Below are 15,423 nucleotides of genomic sequence, written 5' to 3'. Positions count from 1 at the left end.
GAACCTCCTGTTAAACAACAGCATCAAATATTGACAACTCAGCAAATAGTTACACAAACTCTTTCTTGCGTCAACCTCCGTGATCGCATCGATAATTTTCGTAGATATATCCATTATCAATCAGTGACCCACTTGGACCACTTTACCTGCGGATCTGATAAAAAAAACACAAGCTACTCCGTAAAATGCCAAGGATCACCATTCGTTGCCGTCTAAATCTGGTCTACCCTCACTCCACCCCCAGGGTTCATCTCTCCAAAGTTCTCGGGTGCTATTTTCTTCAAAAGCACGCTATCCCCTCAGTAAAAATCATGATGTCCTCCCTCTCCTTTCTGGTTCCGTCAGTCTATTTCTTTCTTCAAGGAGGGCTTATAGCCTGAATATACTGACTGGCCTGATCCTTTGACTTTTATATCAAAGCGCCAGATCACACCACTTCACTTCTTTTAGGCGTCAGGATCGCCTGGTGCGACATATCACCATGGCGCCCAGTATCAACGAAAAGGAAAATGAAAAGGTCGTAGGTGGCAGCATTGCGGCCTCGACTCCTGAAGATGCTGTTGTCAACGCCGAGGGCGGCGATGCTACCACTCCTGGAGAAGAGGGAGAAATCGAGGGTTCTTGGGGTGACTACAAGGTAATAAACAGCGATGCAAAACCATGGGGGGGGAATATACTAACACTCCTAAGCGTATCCTCACATATGCAGGCCCTACAGAGTATTTGATGCAAGGCATTGCTCTCATTGCTGCCATAGGTTCAGGTGCCGGTATCGCTCTCCAGAACCTCATATTTGGACAGTTCATCACCACAATTACCGACTTTACTTCTGGAGAGTCTCAGCCTAGCAAGTTCCGAAAAGAGGTTGCCGACCTAGCGTGAGTCCTTCATTGCCATATCCCCTATGTACAGCTCTCTCCTAACGTTCATACAAGTCTCTACTTTGTGTACCTCGGCATTGGTCGATTCGTTCTCTCCTACATCTGGAACGTCTTTCTCACCTATTCCTCTTACCGTATTGTACGCAACATTCGAAAGGAGTACCTTCGCGCTGCTCTTCGACAAGAGGTTGCCTACTATGACTTTGGAAGCGGCGGTTCCATCGCTACGCAGGCTACTTCCAACGGCCGCTTGATCCAAACCGGCATCGCTGAGAAACTCGGTCTCTTCTTCCAGGGTATCGCTGCCTTCCTCACTGCCTTTATTGTCGCTTTCGTCGTGCAGTGGAAGCTCACTCTCATCTGCTTATGTATCGCTCCGGCAACCATCATCGTCATGACTGTTGTTGCGACGATGGAAGCTGTTCACGAAGTCAAGATTCTCGAGATTCACGGCCAGGCCAACTCGCTCGCTGAGGGTATTCTCGCCAGCGTGCGCACTGTTCATGCCTTTGAGATGCGAGCTAGACTCGTCGACAAGTTCGATAAACACCTTGAGGAAGCTCACACTGTTGGAAAAAAGATCTCCATTCTCTTTGGTCTCATGTTCTCTGCCGATTACACCATCATCTACCTCGGTTTCGGCCTCGCTTTCTGGCAGGGTGTGCGTATGCTTTCAACTGGCGAAATCAAAAGCTCGGGCGTCATCTTCACGGTTCTCCTCTCCGTTGTCATTGCCGCTGTTCAGTTGACCCAGCTCACCCCGTACACTATCGACTTCAGCCGTGCCATGTCTGGTGCAGCACAGCTCTTCACTCTCATCGACCGAGCATCAGCTATCGACCCCCTTTCCAAAGATGGCGAAACACCATCAGAGACAGTTGGACATATCGAGCTCGAGAATGTTTCGTTTGCCTACCCCACCAGACCTGGTATCACTGTGCTTGAAGACTTCTCTCTTGACGTCCCTGCTGGTAAAGTTACGGCACTAGTAGGTCAATCAGGATCAGGCAAGAGCACCATTGTCGGTCTGATTGAGCGGTGGTACAACCCAAAATCTGGTACTATCAAATTGGACGGTCGGCCAATTGACAAGCTTAACCTCAACTGGCTCCGCCGAAACGTCCGGCTCGTCCAGCAAGAGCCTGTTCTCTTCGAGGGTTCTGTTTTCGACAACATTAAGCACGGTTTAGTTGGTACTGAGTGGGAGAATTCACCTGCTGAACAACAGATGGAACGGATCCAGGAGGCTGCCAAGATGGCTTTTGCCCACAATTTCATCATGGAACTCCCAGAAGGTTACAACACACAAATCGGACAACGAGGTGGACTTCTATCAGGTGGTCAGAAACAGCGTGTTGCTATTGCTCGCAGTGTCGTGTCGCAGCCCAGGGTTCTTCTTCTTGACGAGGCTACAAGCGCTCTTGATCCTCACGCCGAGAGTGTCGTTCAGCAAGCACTCGACAAAGCATCTGAAGGCCGCACTACCATCGTTATCGCTCACAAGCTCGCCACCATCCGCAAGGCTGATAACATCGTCGTCATGTCCAAGGGCTCTATCATCGAGCAGGGCTCTCACGAGTCCCTAATTGCTCAAGATGGTGCCTACGCTAAACTCGTCAAGATCCAGAACCTTGCAGTCGAGGATGACCCCAATAATGTTTCAACTGACGAAGAAGAGGAAGTCACCCCGGAAGGAGACAAGGAAGAGCTCGGTCTTAGCAAGACGGTTACCCAATACGAAACCCACGTCCAGGAGCGTCTCGAAGCTGGCAAGGAGCTTGGCAACTATGACAACCACAAACAAATGGGCATCTTTTATGTCGTTTATCGTCTGATTCGTGAGAGCCCAGAGGTTGCTTGGTCGTATTTCTTTGTTCTTGCGGGATGTCTGGGAGCTGTTGCAGCATTCCCCGGCCAGGCCATTCTGCTTGCGCACGTTGTCGAGGTCTTCACCCTTACTGGTGACAGGATGAGAGACCGCGGCGATTTCTACGCAAGCATGTTCATCGTTCTTGCAGCCGGTTTGTTGGTATCGTACTTTGCTCTTGGCTATGCTACCAACACCATTGCTCAGTTCCTCAGCCACAAACTTCGCAAGCAGAGTCTCCGGGATATGCTTCGCCAAGACCTTCAGTTCTTTGACCGCAAGGAAAACAGCACTGGTGCTCTGGCCAGTCGCGTTGATTCCAATCCCCAGTCGATCCTCGAGCTAATGGGCTTTAACGTGGCCCTCATCCTCATTGCTATTCTCAACCTGGCTGCCTGCAGTCTCTTGGCTATAATTCACAGCTGGAAGCTGGGTTTGGTGGTCGTTTGCGCTGGCCTTCCTCCTTTGGTCAGCTCCGGTTACTTCAAGATTCGCCTCGACGCCAAGTTGGACCGGGATACCTCGAAGCGATACTCTACTAGCGCTTCAATTGCTTCTGAGGCCATCACTGCCATTCGAACCGTTTCTTCTCTGGCCATTGAGGAGTCGGTCTTGAACAAGTATGTTGATGAGCTGAACCAAGCCGTTACTGGATCAAAGAACGGCCTTTTCCGTATCATGATCTTCTTTGCTCTGACCCAATCGATTGAGTATTGGTTTCAAGCTCTTGGTTTCTGGTATGGATGCCGTCTTCTTTCGTTTGGCGACATCTCCATGTACAACTTCTTTGTCGCTTTCTTGGGAGTCTTCTACTCTGGCCAGGCTTCTGCTCAGCTTTTCCAATTCTCAACCAGTATCACCAAGGGAGTCAACGCTGCCAACTACATATTCTGGCTCAATCAGCTCCAGCCCAACGTCCAAGAAACGCCTGAGAATCGGGACAACGGCCCCAAGTCGGGAGGTCCGGTTGTTTTGGATGATGTCCGATTCTCGTACCCTCTTCGACCTCATGCCCCTGTTCTCCGCGGCATCGACCTTGATGTCAAGCCTGGACAATTTGTCGCGCTTGTTGGCGCATCGGGTTGTGGAAAGTCAACTATGATAGCTATGCTTGAACGTTTCTATGATCCGTCAAGCGGCACAATCAGCATTGCTAACTCAGCACTCCCCACTCTCAACCCTCGCCTCTACCGCCGCATCATTGGTCTGGTTCAACAAGAGCCGACTCTTTTCCAGGGCACGATACGGGAGAACATTGCTCTTGGTGTCGATGAGCCAGAGGCCGAGGGTAAGGACCCTGCCACTTCGGTTCCTGACAAGCGGATTGAGGCAGCCCTACGCGCAGCCAATGCATGGGACTTCGTCTCGTCTTTGCCCGAAGGCCTCGATACACAGGCTGGTTCGAACGGCGCGCAGCTGTCTGGAGGACAGAGACAGCGAATCGCCATTGCCCGAGCCCTCATCCGTAATCCAAAGGTCCTTCTCCTGGACGAAGCTACAAGTGCACTTGACACTGAGAGCGAGAAGATTGTACAAGGCGCATTGGCAGAAGCAGCGAAGGAAGGAGATCGCATTACCATTGCTGTTGCTCATCGCTTGAGCACAATCAAGGACGCTGACAAAATATGTGTTTTCTTGGGTGGTAAGATCACGGAGGCGGGAACTCACCAAGAGCTACTTGCTCAGGGTGGATTGTATCGAAAGATGTGTGAGGCACAGGCTCTGGACAGTTAGACGTGCCTTGTGTTATGTGTTTGAACTCGAGGGCTAAAAGTTATAATCGTTAATGATGGCATAGATAATACCCTTCAATATTGATTCATTGAAAAATAATATAGTGGTCATTCAACCCTCCAGGGTAGCCTCTGACCCAAAGGATGGAATTTGAAATTGCCATCCATGGATGATTAGATCTGTTGTCTTTGTTCGGGTAAGGAATGAGCCAAGACTACGCCCAGGGGTTACACTCTCAGCCGTGTCCAGGGGATGACTTTGTTCTAAAGTAAATTTGATCGTATCTGCTCATCAGATGTTCAATCAAGGCGAAAGATTTGGGTCTAGATTCCAGTCGTTGATGGGGAAGTCAGTCAGACGAGGGGCGGATAATCCACGGTTCCATTCATATTGTCAGACAGGTACGGAGTACTATAAGGTTACTAGAGCCTAGAACTCGGCGAGTTCTAGGACACCATGCAAGGTGCATACGTGACTGAAAGAAAACAGTACTAGGGAGGAAGGTTCTGAAATGGGCTGCTATTCCAACCTCATAAATGATAATGTGAAGTAAACTTAGTCAAGAAATAATAGGGCCTAGGGGTATTCCAAAAGTTATGCCTAATAAATCTGAGAGCAGTGCAAGTTTCAACTATATCTCGTCAATTAAGGACCTCTTAGTACATAAATCCATCACCATCCTACGGCGCCGAACGGGTGGCAGTTGCCTTTCTGGGCCCCCATATTTTGGTTCATGCCAACTTGTACTTATGAGAGATCTGTACTGACTTCCACAACGTTTCCCTTCCAACTTCAGCAAATGCCCTCTTTCGTTACCCAGATGACCATGGCGAAAGGGCGACTCTAACTAAACGCGACAACACGCAATTTGATTCTTGTATACTAAGTACGAAATTCCTCTCCTGGCTTCTGATTTGCCCTATGTTACAAGGCCCCCTCTACCCCCTGAAGTCGCAAAGCTCCCGTCCTAGCTCCGCGCAGATTAGCTTGCTCGGTAGTAGCCCCTTTGTACTGAAACCGTTCCGCTGACACGATTGCAAAAAGTATTTGCTAGTTATTGGCACTTCTTTCCTTTTCACCCTACGAGCCAACGCCCGAATCGGCTTCGCGATGGCTTCTGAATCGCAAAAAGCGACAGATTTGGCCACGATGCCAAACCATCCCGATCCTACCAGCTCCACCGAGGCTCCCGCACATGCGACGTCATCTACAACCCCAGACGCGGTCGTCCAAGCCGATCTGCCTACAAGTCCAGACGTGTCGTCACAACAGGATCAAAAATCTTTGGAACAAGACGGCGCCGCCAACGCCTGGCTTTCAAACGAGGATGACGGCGATGATAGCAATGGCTGGCTAGCTTCCGATGATGCAGTCCCCAACCAAACACAAGCGGAAACCGCCCTCGAAGAACCCGAACTCGAAGTCGCCTCACAACCAAAGGCACCTGTATCTCAGCACTCAAGTTCCATGTCATTCGCTCGCACAGTGTCTCACGAAATCAGCTTCGGAGACGAGGAGGAAGGTGAATGGAACCTGAGTCGCACTGATACCGATCCTTTCAAGTACATGCCGCCTACAGACCGAACAAACTCTTTCCCACCTGTGCCACCCGCCCACACAAATTCCGAAGTAGAGGATCAACAACCTCTTCCTTCCAATCAGGCCTTGGACGTTTTAGAGGAAACCGAGAAGGAAGCGGATGCAGAGGAGGAGCTATACCAGCGAGAGGAGACGACAGATGGGCTAGATGCACCCAGGCGAGGACACTCCTCTTCTATATCTATTGGTGGGGACTTGAAGAGTCCAGAGGGCCAAAATTCCGATGAACGATATGAAGAAGGGATGCCACTCATTCCCCCTCCCGAAAAAGAAAACCATGAGGTTCCTAGTGAACAACCAAGTCACAGTTTGAGCGACTCGTTCGACGATGAAGCCGGAGAAGGTGATGATTTCTTCAGTCAAGTTCAAGGCTTCGAACAGCCCTCTGATGAAAAACCTGCCCCGGCTTTGGAACGAAAATCGACAATGCAAGTCTTGGATTCCATGAACGCTGGCGCCATCTCGAACAAGTCTGCACTTGAGGGAACCCCCGAAGAGGAAGAAGAAGACGAGGAAGAGGAAGAGGATGACAGCAGTGATGATGACGAGGATAGCGATGAAGACAGCGAGGAGGACAAAAAGTCAGCGCAGCCTGCACCAACACCTGCTTCATCTGACCCAGCTGCTGCAGCACCCGACTCCTCCCCAGCTAAGAAGGAAGACCTTGCCTCAAAATGGGAACAAGCTTTCGCCGATGACGAAGACGACGATTTTCTGCTTGAAGAGAATGCGGAAGGTGACAAGCAAGTTGACCCAGCTGCATTCTTTGGAAGTGATGATGAAGGCTTTTTGGAGGATGAGGAGCCAGCTCCAGCTCCAGCTCCGGCCCCTACCTCACGTCAACCTTCTGCCTCCAATCCCTATATGCCGCAGGTACCAACTGCTCACCCAGCGCCATCTCCGTATGCTCCCAGTATGCAAGTTCCTGCGGCTGCTGCCCCCCAAATCTCGGCATACAACACTCCAGCACCTGTCGTAGCACCTTTTGGTACAGCTCCTCAATACGGCCAGCCTCCGCCAGCACGTCCTGAGATGTCCAAGGCACAAAGCTTCGCAGATAAGTCAAAGGGAGGTTACCACTCACCGTATGACCTGCCTACCGATCTCGTCACCAACCTGGTGAAGCCTCGAAAGAGGGCGAGCATGCAACAGCTTTCCCAAGCTAATCAGCTTCATGCTCCGGTTCAACCTCCGCCTAGAAGTGCGAGCGTTGGCATGCCGGCTCCCCCAACGAGACTCACTCCTCCTTCCTCTAGCCATGGCCTGCCTAGCCACCAACAATCTACAGCACCTCCCAAACCCACTACTCCTGGTGCGCAACACAAGGAGAACTTCTTTGAGGAGCTGCCCATGACATCTAGACCACGGCCCAGTTCACGGACAAGCCAGAGAGCTCTGTCTCCTGCCCGAAATGCGCCCCCAATGGCTCACGCACCACATATCCCTTCGCCATTAGCTCCCGCGGCACCAAACCATATAGTTCCGTCGCCTTCCCCCGCGACGACGGTCACCCCTGGTGAACCATACGGCGATCTCACTAGTCAGCCGGCTCCTGTTCCAGGCGCTGGCCTGGTTGCGCCTGAGAGAGTCAGTCCTTATGCTGCCCTGACCACTTCTGCCAACCACATGCCTCCGCCCGCCTCGACAAGCACCTCTCGATATTCCCCTGCACCTGGTACAAGCCATACTGCCCCGCCAGCTCCTGCAAGCAGTCGTTATTCACCGGCACCTCCCGTCCCTAAGAGCCACGGTTCTTACGGAGCCGTGGCAACTGCTGGCCCCGGGCCTGTGCTCCCACACCAGCCCAGGACATCAAGCCCTTTGACCCATTCTGAGAGTGCTCACTTTGAGCCAAGGATGAGCCGAGTTTCGTCCCTGCCACCCACACGTGAGGTAGATGAGGAGGATGAGCAACAGACTCCCACTAGATCTGTGAGCGCTACTCATGCCATACCTCATTATGACTCGAGGTATAACCCTGCATCTCCTCCAAAATCCACACAGACACCACCTCCTCCCAAGCTATGCTGGCCAACTTACCCTCTCGCCTCCCAAGCAATCAGGCCCATATGTACCCCATGCCTCGCCAACAGCGCAGGCAGGCTTTGTTCCACCTCCTCGCGCTCAGACACAATCGCCAAGCGCATCCTTCGGCCATAAGCAGGCTCAGAGATCCTCAGACTCAGCACGCCGACCTTCGTCTGCCCACTCACACTCCTATCCTTCTCCAGTAGGCGCAAAGCCAGCCCCCTCACCTTATGCTCCAGTGGTTCCCACTGCTCCAATGGCCCCGGCCCCTGGTGTTTCAACTGTCCGTACCCGTGGCCAGTCTATCACAATGAACATGGTTGCGCCCACTGACGGGCGGGAGCATGATGAGCTTCAGCGATGGAAAGGAGTGCCTATTATCTCATGGGGTGTTGGCGGTACTGTCGTCACCTCTTTCCCCAAGAGCGTTCCTCGGTATGGCATGAACCAGGCTGTTCCGATGATCGTACGAACACCAGGAGAAGTCAAGGTCCAGAGTGTCAAGGACATTGAGCCGTTGCACGAGCATGTGGCCAAATTTCCAGGTCCTCTCAGGGGTAAGTCAAAGAAGAAAGAGACCATCGGATGGCTCAGTGCTGGAATTGAGCTACTTGAGAAAGATCTTCCTGATGTCTCTTTTCACTCCCAACTCTCTCTCGAGGCGAAGAGAGCTGTCGAGCGTCTGCTCCTATGGAAGATTATGCGTGTCTTCGTTGAGAACGATGGCACACTGGAAGGTAACCCTACTGTAGAGGCAGCTGTCCGAGATGTCCTCTCGCCTGGTGAAAGTACATCGTCCGCAAGTGATGATGCGCTTTTCCCTGCCGCTACTAGTTTTGATACAGGAGTACCCTCGGTCACGTCAATGCAAGCCGATGGTGTCGATGTCTCATCCATGGATCAAATCCGTCATCATCTCCTGAGGGGCGATCGAGACAAGGCCGTTTGGGCTCTTGTTGATAAACGACTTTGGGGTCACGCCATGCTGATTTCACATACTGTGGAAGGCGATCTTTACAAACGCGTGGCACAGGAATTTGTTCGTAAAGAAGTTAATTATCCTGGCCACGCCAACGAATCTATGGCTGCACTGTACAAGATTCTTTCTGGAAACCTTGAGGATTGCGTGGATGAATTAGTACCTGTTCATGCTCGGGCTGGTCTTCAACTGGTGTCCACTGGCGGGGGCTCAGGACCTACCAAGGATACCCTCGACGGATTGGACAAGTGGAGAGAGACTCTTTCTCTTGTCCTGAGCAACCGAAGCACTGATGATATCCAAGGATTGAATGCCCTCGGAAATCTTCTCTCTAGTTATGGGCGAGCTGAGGCAGCCCACATTTGCTTCATCTTTGGCCGCCATGCGTCTATTTTCGGTGGTCTTGACGACCCCAACGCCAACTTTGTGCTCATTGGAGCTGATCATAGGCAACAGTCTGACCAGTTTGCCAAGGAAACAGAGGCACTCCAGCTTAGCGAGGTCTATGAGTATGGCCTGTCTCTTGCAGGAGGAGCTCTTGCAGCCGCAGGCACACCCCATCTTGCTGCCTACAAGCTCGAACATGCAATGACTCTTGCTGAATATGGCCACCGGGACAAGGCAATGCAGTACTGCGACGCCATCTTGACAGCAATGTCCTCCCAAACGAAGCGATCGCCATACCATCATCATGTTCTCGAGACTGCTGTTGAAGACTTCATGTTAAGATTGAAGCAAGCGCCGAAGGAGGAGAGTGGCTCATGGATTTCCAAGCCAAGCATGAATAAGGTCTCGGATAGCATGTGGAACCGATTCAATAAGTTTGTCGCGGGCGATGATAATGAGGAGAGCAATGGAGGTACTGGGGAGGCAGGGCCGTTTAACCGCCCCTCTGGAGAGTTCAGTCGTTCACCTTCGGTTTCTAACTTTGACATCTACGGTCAGCAGTCACCTAGCTTCGGCATGACGCCTGCTCAACCATCGGCAAGCATGGCAGCATCCAAATACGCGCCGAATGTTCCGATGCCAACTGCTTCCGCGAACCTTTACTCCCCCACATCTCAGTATACACCTGGACGAAGTTCTACCGAATACGCCCCTAACTCATACGAGCCCTCATACCCTGGTGCTGCCTCGGCTGACCGAGGTGAAGGCTACATCCCTTCCGTTCCTCAGTCTGAGCCGACCAGTGCTGGCCTTAGTGGACCGGCAGGCCTTGCACCAGCTGCTCAAATTACGCAGGGTTACTCTCCTGCTGGATACCAGCCATATGGAATGCCGGCATCGACACCAATATGCAACGATGATACGCCTGCCGATAGTTCGTCACAGGGGTTCCAGCCTCTCAGTTACGGATACGAGCCGCCTCAAATGTCCTCAAACCCGCCTGAGCAGGCAAGTGAGCACAATACTGGAGAGAGCGGTAATGGCGGCTACGAGCCGCCTTCATTCCAGCCTTACGGTTATGAGCCTCCATCATATGAGCCTCAGTCCACTGCTGAGGATGACGATGAGCAGCCTAAACCCAAGAAGAAGAGTTTCATGGATGATGACGATGACGACTTCCCATCCATGAAACCTTCCGAGAAGTCAAAGGCGGAGAAGGACAGGGAGAACGACGAGATGTTCCGCAAGGCTGCGGAGGAGGATGGTGAGTTTGCTTTTCTTATCGATATGATACATAGCTAACAAGTTGAACAGCCAAGCGCGCAGCTGCCCAGCAGTCATCCAAGAAGGGCTGGGGCTTCGGTGGCTGGTTCGGAGGTAGCAAGAAAGCGCCCCTTGAGCAGACCTCCTCTGGCGATTCTTCTCCTGGCAAGCCTATCCGGGCGAAGCTGGGTGAGGCCAGCAGCTTTGTATACGACCCTGAACTAAAGCGATGGGTCAATAAGAAACCAGGCGCCGAAAACACACCAGCCAAGACTGCTACACCTCCCCCCCCCAGGGCTGGCCCTCGATCTGTCTCTGGAACCCCCCCACCTCCCACTGCTACTCCTCCTCCACCTCTGGTAACGAGCAATAGTGCGCCGCCACCCCTGATGCCCCCCAAGGTCCGAGTTGGAACACCAGAACTGTCCAAGCAGGCATCGACGGAGAGCCTGGGCCTCGCACCCCCTGCTATGGCTCGTTCCGTTTCCAACACTAGCAATGCCAGCGCACCGCCCAGTCGGCCAACGACAAGCATGAGCAATGCCAGCAGCATCGACGATTTACTCAGCGTAGCGCCTCGCAAAGCTAGTGACAAGAAGAAGCCACGAAAGGGTGGTCGATATGTCGATGTCATGGCCAAGTAAGGCACGAACAGGTGTCATTCGTTTGGATTTGAAACACCGAGTCAATTTCAGGCGTTCTTGTTGGGATTCGTGCTAGAAACGAATCCATTTGTATTAATAGTTAGGCTATTGTTGCGTTTTGTATTTCTGCGATGGTTTGAATTGTAGGAGCGCTGGCCTGGGGCTATAGCAGCGACTGTACACAAAGTACTGAGGAAGCAGACGAGTTGTAATGTTTTGGATCAGGAAGAGAATAGACCTAATGCTACCATCGAGACATGATTACGACTCGAGGATATATTCGACAAAGAACGATAATACGATGAAGAATTCTGCCGTTGAACTTTTTTTTTTTTTTTTTTTTTTTTTTTTTTTTTTTTTTTTTTTTTTTTTTGAGTAACTGTGTGCTTTGACAGATATATGCTTTTGACTCAACGTCCAACTTGATGCCAAAATCTTAGAAATCGCTACCCAGGTCCAACTCCTGTAACATGAAAGGTCACTATTCATCTTGATGTATTTCACATACTATATGACTGTACATAGTACTGGCATTGTTAGCACATAATTGATGGGAATTGAGGGCAAACAAAGGGCAAACTCACTGTCACGACAGAGTCATCCGCTGCAGCATCATCGTATTGGGGCACATAGACGTAGAGAATCAATGCATGGTCGTCAGCAAAACAGGCAATGACCCTGCCTTCCAAGCGACCAACACTAAGGACACGGCTCCAGTCCTTGCCATCGACACGCACAGTCGCCCAATGATTGGGACCGCCTTCTCGAAACTTGGTGCTTGGATGCTCCTCCACTGGGCAATCGAGCTGCGCGGGATCAAGCTCTGGGTTCTCAAGATTAGACCACACACTACAGATATCTGTAGTCTCGGTTGCGATCCGTAGCCGTAGACCACCGTGCATGTTGGCGCTAAGCTCAAGTTTCGGTGATTTCGTATTAGCGGAAGAGCCAGAATTAGAGGTCATAGCAAGCTTGGTGAAGCGGTCTGAGATGGCCTTGAGCTGAAGAAGAGGGGGTAGTTGAATGTGGACATCTGGTTCTCGTACTCGAGGCTGCATGATAGTCTCAACTGTTTCGGGGTGGAGGACACGCACGGGTATGTCCTGCGTAATGATCTTCTCATGCTCTCGCCTCAATGAAGTCTCGAGATGCTCCGCCTGAAACATTTCATCGTCATCGAATGGGTCATCCCCAGCGGCTGTCCCTGAAGGTTTCGCGGCCCCAGGTGGGTTGGTAGCTGACGTAGTCGTTGTGATGGTCATCGAAAGAACCGGCAGACCGTCTTTCTTTGTGAGACGCAGGGAAGCAGAGATACTGTTGAGCGCAGACTTGAGGGCGCGTTGGAGGGGTTGAAGAGGGAGCTCCAAGTTTATAGTGTTGCCTGCCTCGGCGGACTGAATGTGATAGCCATCAAAGATGAAGTCCATGGCAAGGGACCTTGATATTTATGAGCAAGTACATATGTAAGAGAGCCTAAGGTAAGGTACCTAGGTCAGAAGGAAGAAAACATACGCCCATACTTGAGATCCCATGTCTGGGATGACGGTGAATCGTGCAGTATCATCGCTCAAGCGCAACCAGGCAATCTTCTCAAGAGAGCCAAGTGCAGCTGTAAGCTCTGTGACCAGGATTAGCACAGCAAACCCGAGAAAAGTAAGAGAGAGAGAGAGAGAGAGAGAGAGAGAGTGTGTGTGTGTGAGTGAGTGAGTGAGGGAAAGACTCACTTGCAAATGTGCGAATGTTTTTCAGCTCTGTACGAAAACGCATGTTGAGGAGTCGCAATGATAGAAATGGTGCAAGTAAATGGAAGTGAGACTGATATAGACAAAGAGATGTAAATGCTGGGAGTCGCGAATTGTGGGTCTAGGTGGCTGCCTTCACCATCGAGATACATGAATCGGTAGGAATTCTAATCTTTACCTGGAGGCATATTAGGTAGATAACTGAATATCAATCATACGAACTTGTAACTAGACGGTTGCAAGTCTTTGCTATCTTGATCTGTACATGTAAAAATCCACTCAGACTAGGTATGTATAAGATAGTAACGCCTACCTATCGACCTTGTAGGGATTTGCAACAAACACACACGAGAGACAACGCTGGGTGCAATTAGAGATTTACCTCATTACCAACCTTACCACAAGTAAGGTACGAAGGTAGCACAATTTTAAAATATGGAAGCAGTTACTTGCAAGATAAGTTAACTTACCCAGGTTCGTAGTCAAGCCCCATGGAATGTGCAATCGGCATCCTCGAATGGTGTTAAGAGAGGCAGGAATCTACGTTTGGGGAAATTAAAACTGCCTCATCTGTATCAAAAAAACAAAAAACAAAAAAAAAAAAACAGTAAAAGGAGAATGTGTCCAACGCTCGATCGAGGAAGGCAGACATACCTAAGATAAGGTAGGTATGTACCAAAAAACAGACTCCTTTGATTTAGAACTCTCCTTTTCTTCTTCTTCTTCATCATCATCAGAACACATCGTCAAGATCATCACAACTACTATATATCACATCCAGACTCTCACTTAATTGTCCGTTCGCTCATCACTCCAGACGCTATGAGCAATTTCACCACTCAGACATGGACACTGCGAAAGCACACAGCCTCACAGAGTCTTCTGGGCAACACCTACCGCACCAAGACATGCTTCCCGTTTCACAAGTCCCCGAGATCAGAAATCCAGTCGAGGCTCCATCCTCAGTCCCAGTCCCAGCTGAAGGAAATACTGGCAACAAAGCAAAAAAACCCTTATTCAAACAAATGTGGAGCAAAGCCAAAGGGCGATTACGTCGAAAAAATCCAAGAAATAAGGAAAGACACTTCCTTCTTCAAAGTCCACAACGATTACCTCCTGCCCACCAGCGTGGACTAGCAGATCCGTCAGGTTTTGTGAATTTGGGGAGACAAGATCCCAGAGCTCGCGATCCAAGAGTGGTGAAATATCCTGATTCAAGCCCGAATCGCTGTGTCATGTGCAACAGGCGACTCCATGACTTTACCAGCGATTTTGAGAACTGGAAGCGCTGCGAGACTCGAGTATATCTTCCTTGCGGTCATCCATTTGGCCACCGTTGTTTGCACAATTACCTGACCGAACGTCTAAGGTCTCGAACTCCAGAGAGCGATGCTATCATTGTTAGAGGGGAGCATTACTGTCCAATGGGGGGTTGTATCCCCATTCGACACGAGTGTGACCACCTTGCTATTCCAACACTAAAACTCCCCCAACCCACGTACGAGGACCAAGAGAGCCAAATTATACCACGAGAATGTGACTTTTGTGCATCTAATCCACGCGCCAGGAGGATGATCAACCGCAAGGAAGAATACTCCAAGAAAATGATCCCAGGGCCATTGCCAAGGCAACATCCATATCTAACAGAGAGTATGGTTTCTCGTGTTAGAAAGGCCTAGCGCGCCTGGTACGAATGGAAGTTCCTTAGGATCAATCGGTTGCTGGATGACGAATGGCTTTCATATCGCACACAGCATTTTCAGGAATGCGAGGGACGCAGATACACATGGATGAATATCGTCATAGAGTCACCGGCAAACATGGATCCTCAAGAAGAAAACCTTATCAGACAATCCATTGGCGCCCCTAAGATTGATGTCCTCCCGGGTCAGCAGGAGCAGAGTAACCTGCCCACAGGCCCAAGCACCGAAATGCAAGAGAACCGAAGCCAGGCTGAAATAATAAAGCAAAAGACAGCTGAAATCCCTCCAGCAGTCGGGAACGCTGACGATCCTGATGCGATCACTCCTGTTGAAGCTTCCACTTCGTTTGTGTTACCTAAAATCGATAACCAACCTCCTATCGAATTTCCTACAACAGGAGAGACAGGCAGATCTGACGTGGGAGCCGCATCAACTAATGGTGTCGTAGGAAATAAGAACAGGACGAATCCCACAGCGACCATTGACATTGAGCCTCGATCGCTCGTGCACAAGGCTGCCTCGGTACCAGACCTGGGCTCTATCAACAGAAAGACCAATGTTGATCCTGGGGGAGATATGACAGAGAAAAAACCCGA

The 15,423-nt window shown here is 50.7% G+C and overlaps 4 protein-coding genes across 7 annotated transcripts; 2 read left to right on the top strand and 2 right to left on the bottom strand.

Annotated features, from left to right (window-relative positions):
* Window positions 1-210: 210 nt before the first annotated feature.
* Window positions 211-5,046, top strand: FVEG_04890 (hypothetical protein). 2 transcript variants are annotated; one of them, XM_018892810.1, is made up of 3 exons: window positions 211-637; window positions 691-878; window positions 936-5,046. In XM_018892810.1, exons 1-3 carry the CDS (start codon window positions 482-484, stop codon window positions 4,480-4,482), a joined length of 3,891 nt encoding a protein of 1,296 aa, XP_018749579.1. In that variant the 5' UTR covers window positions 211-481; the 3' UTR covers window positions 4,483-5,046. The 2 variants fall into 2 exon arrangements, with proteins under 2 accessions (XP_018749579.1, XP_018749580.1); XM_018892811.1 differs by having other exon boundaries at window positions 211-878.
* Window positions 5,047-5,233: 187 nt separating this feature from the next.
* On the top strand, window positions 5,234-11,705 carry FVEG_04889 (hypothetical protein). The gene is made up of 3 exons (XM_018892809.1): window positions 5,234-5,368; window positions 5,527-10,739; window positions 10,790-11,705. The coding sequence occupies exons 2-3, from the start codon at window positions 8,027-8,029 to the stop codon at window positions 11,380-11,382; spliced, it is 3,306 nt and encodes a 1,101-aa protein (XP_018749578.1). The 5' UTR covers window positions 5,234-5,368; window positions 5,527-8,026; the 3' UTR covers window positions 11,383-11,705.
* A 31-nt stretch (window positions 11,706-11,736) lies between these two features.
* On the bottom strand, window positions 11,737-13,216 carry FVEG_04888 (HUS1 checkpoint protein). 3 transcript variants are annotated; one of them, XM_018892808.1, is made up of 4 exons: window positions 13,107-13,216; window positions 12,870-13,000; window positions 11,967-12,819; window positions 11,737-11,909 (listed from the first exon to the last, which is right to left on the bottom strand). In XM_018892808.1, exons 3-4 carry the CDS (start codon window positions 12,807-12,809, stop codon window positions 11,883-11,885), a joined length of 870 nt encoding a protein of 289 aa, XP_018749577.1. In that variant the 5' UTR covers window positions 12,810-12,819; window positions 12,870-13,000; window positions 13,107-13,216; the 3' UTR covers window positions 11,737-11,882. The 3 variants fall into 3 exon arrangements, with proteins under 3 accessions (XP_018749577.1, XP_018749575.1, XP_018749576.1); XM_018892806.1 differs by having other exon boundaries at window positions 12,895-13,000; XM_018892807.1 differs by having other exon boundaries at window positions 11,764-11,897; window positions 12,895-13,000.
* A 1,796-nt stretch (window positions 13,217-15,012) lies between these two features.
* FVEG_15564 (hypothetical protein) lies at window positions 15,013-15,315 on the bottom strand (the record flags this gene model as incomplete). The annotated part of the gene is made up of 1 exon (XM_018904717.1): window positions 15,013-15,315. The coding sequence occupies one exon, from the start codon at window positions 15,313-15,315 to the stop codon at window positions 15,013-15,015; it is 303 nt and encodes a 100-aa protein (XP_018749574.1).
* Between the last annotated feature and the right edge of the window lie 108 nt (window positions 15,316-15,423).

This window comes from Fusarium verticillioides, chromosome 4 (assembly GCF_000149555.1).
Source record: "Fusarium verticillioides 7600 chromosome 4, whole genome shotgun sequence".
In the NCBI taxonomy this organism is placed as follows: Eukaryota; Fungi; Ascomycota; class Sordariomycetes; order Hypocreales; family Nectriaceae; genus Fusarium; species Fusarium verticillioides.
The sequence above is the reverse complement of the archived record's forward strand: the minus strand, read 5'-3'. Positions and strand labels throughout refer to the sequence as shown.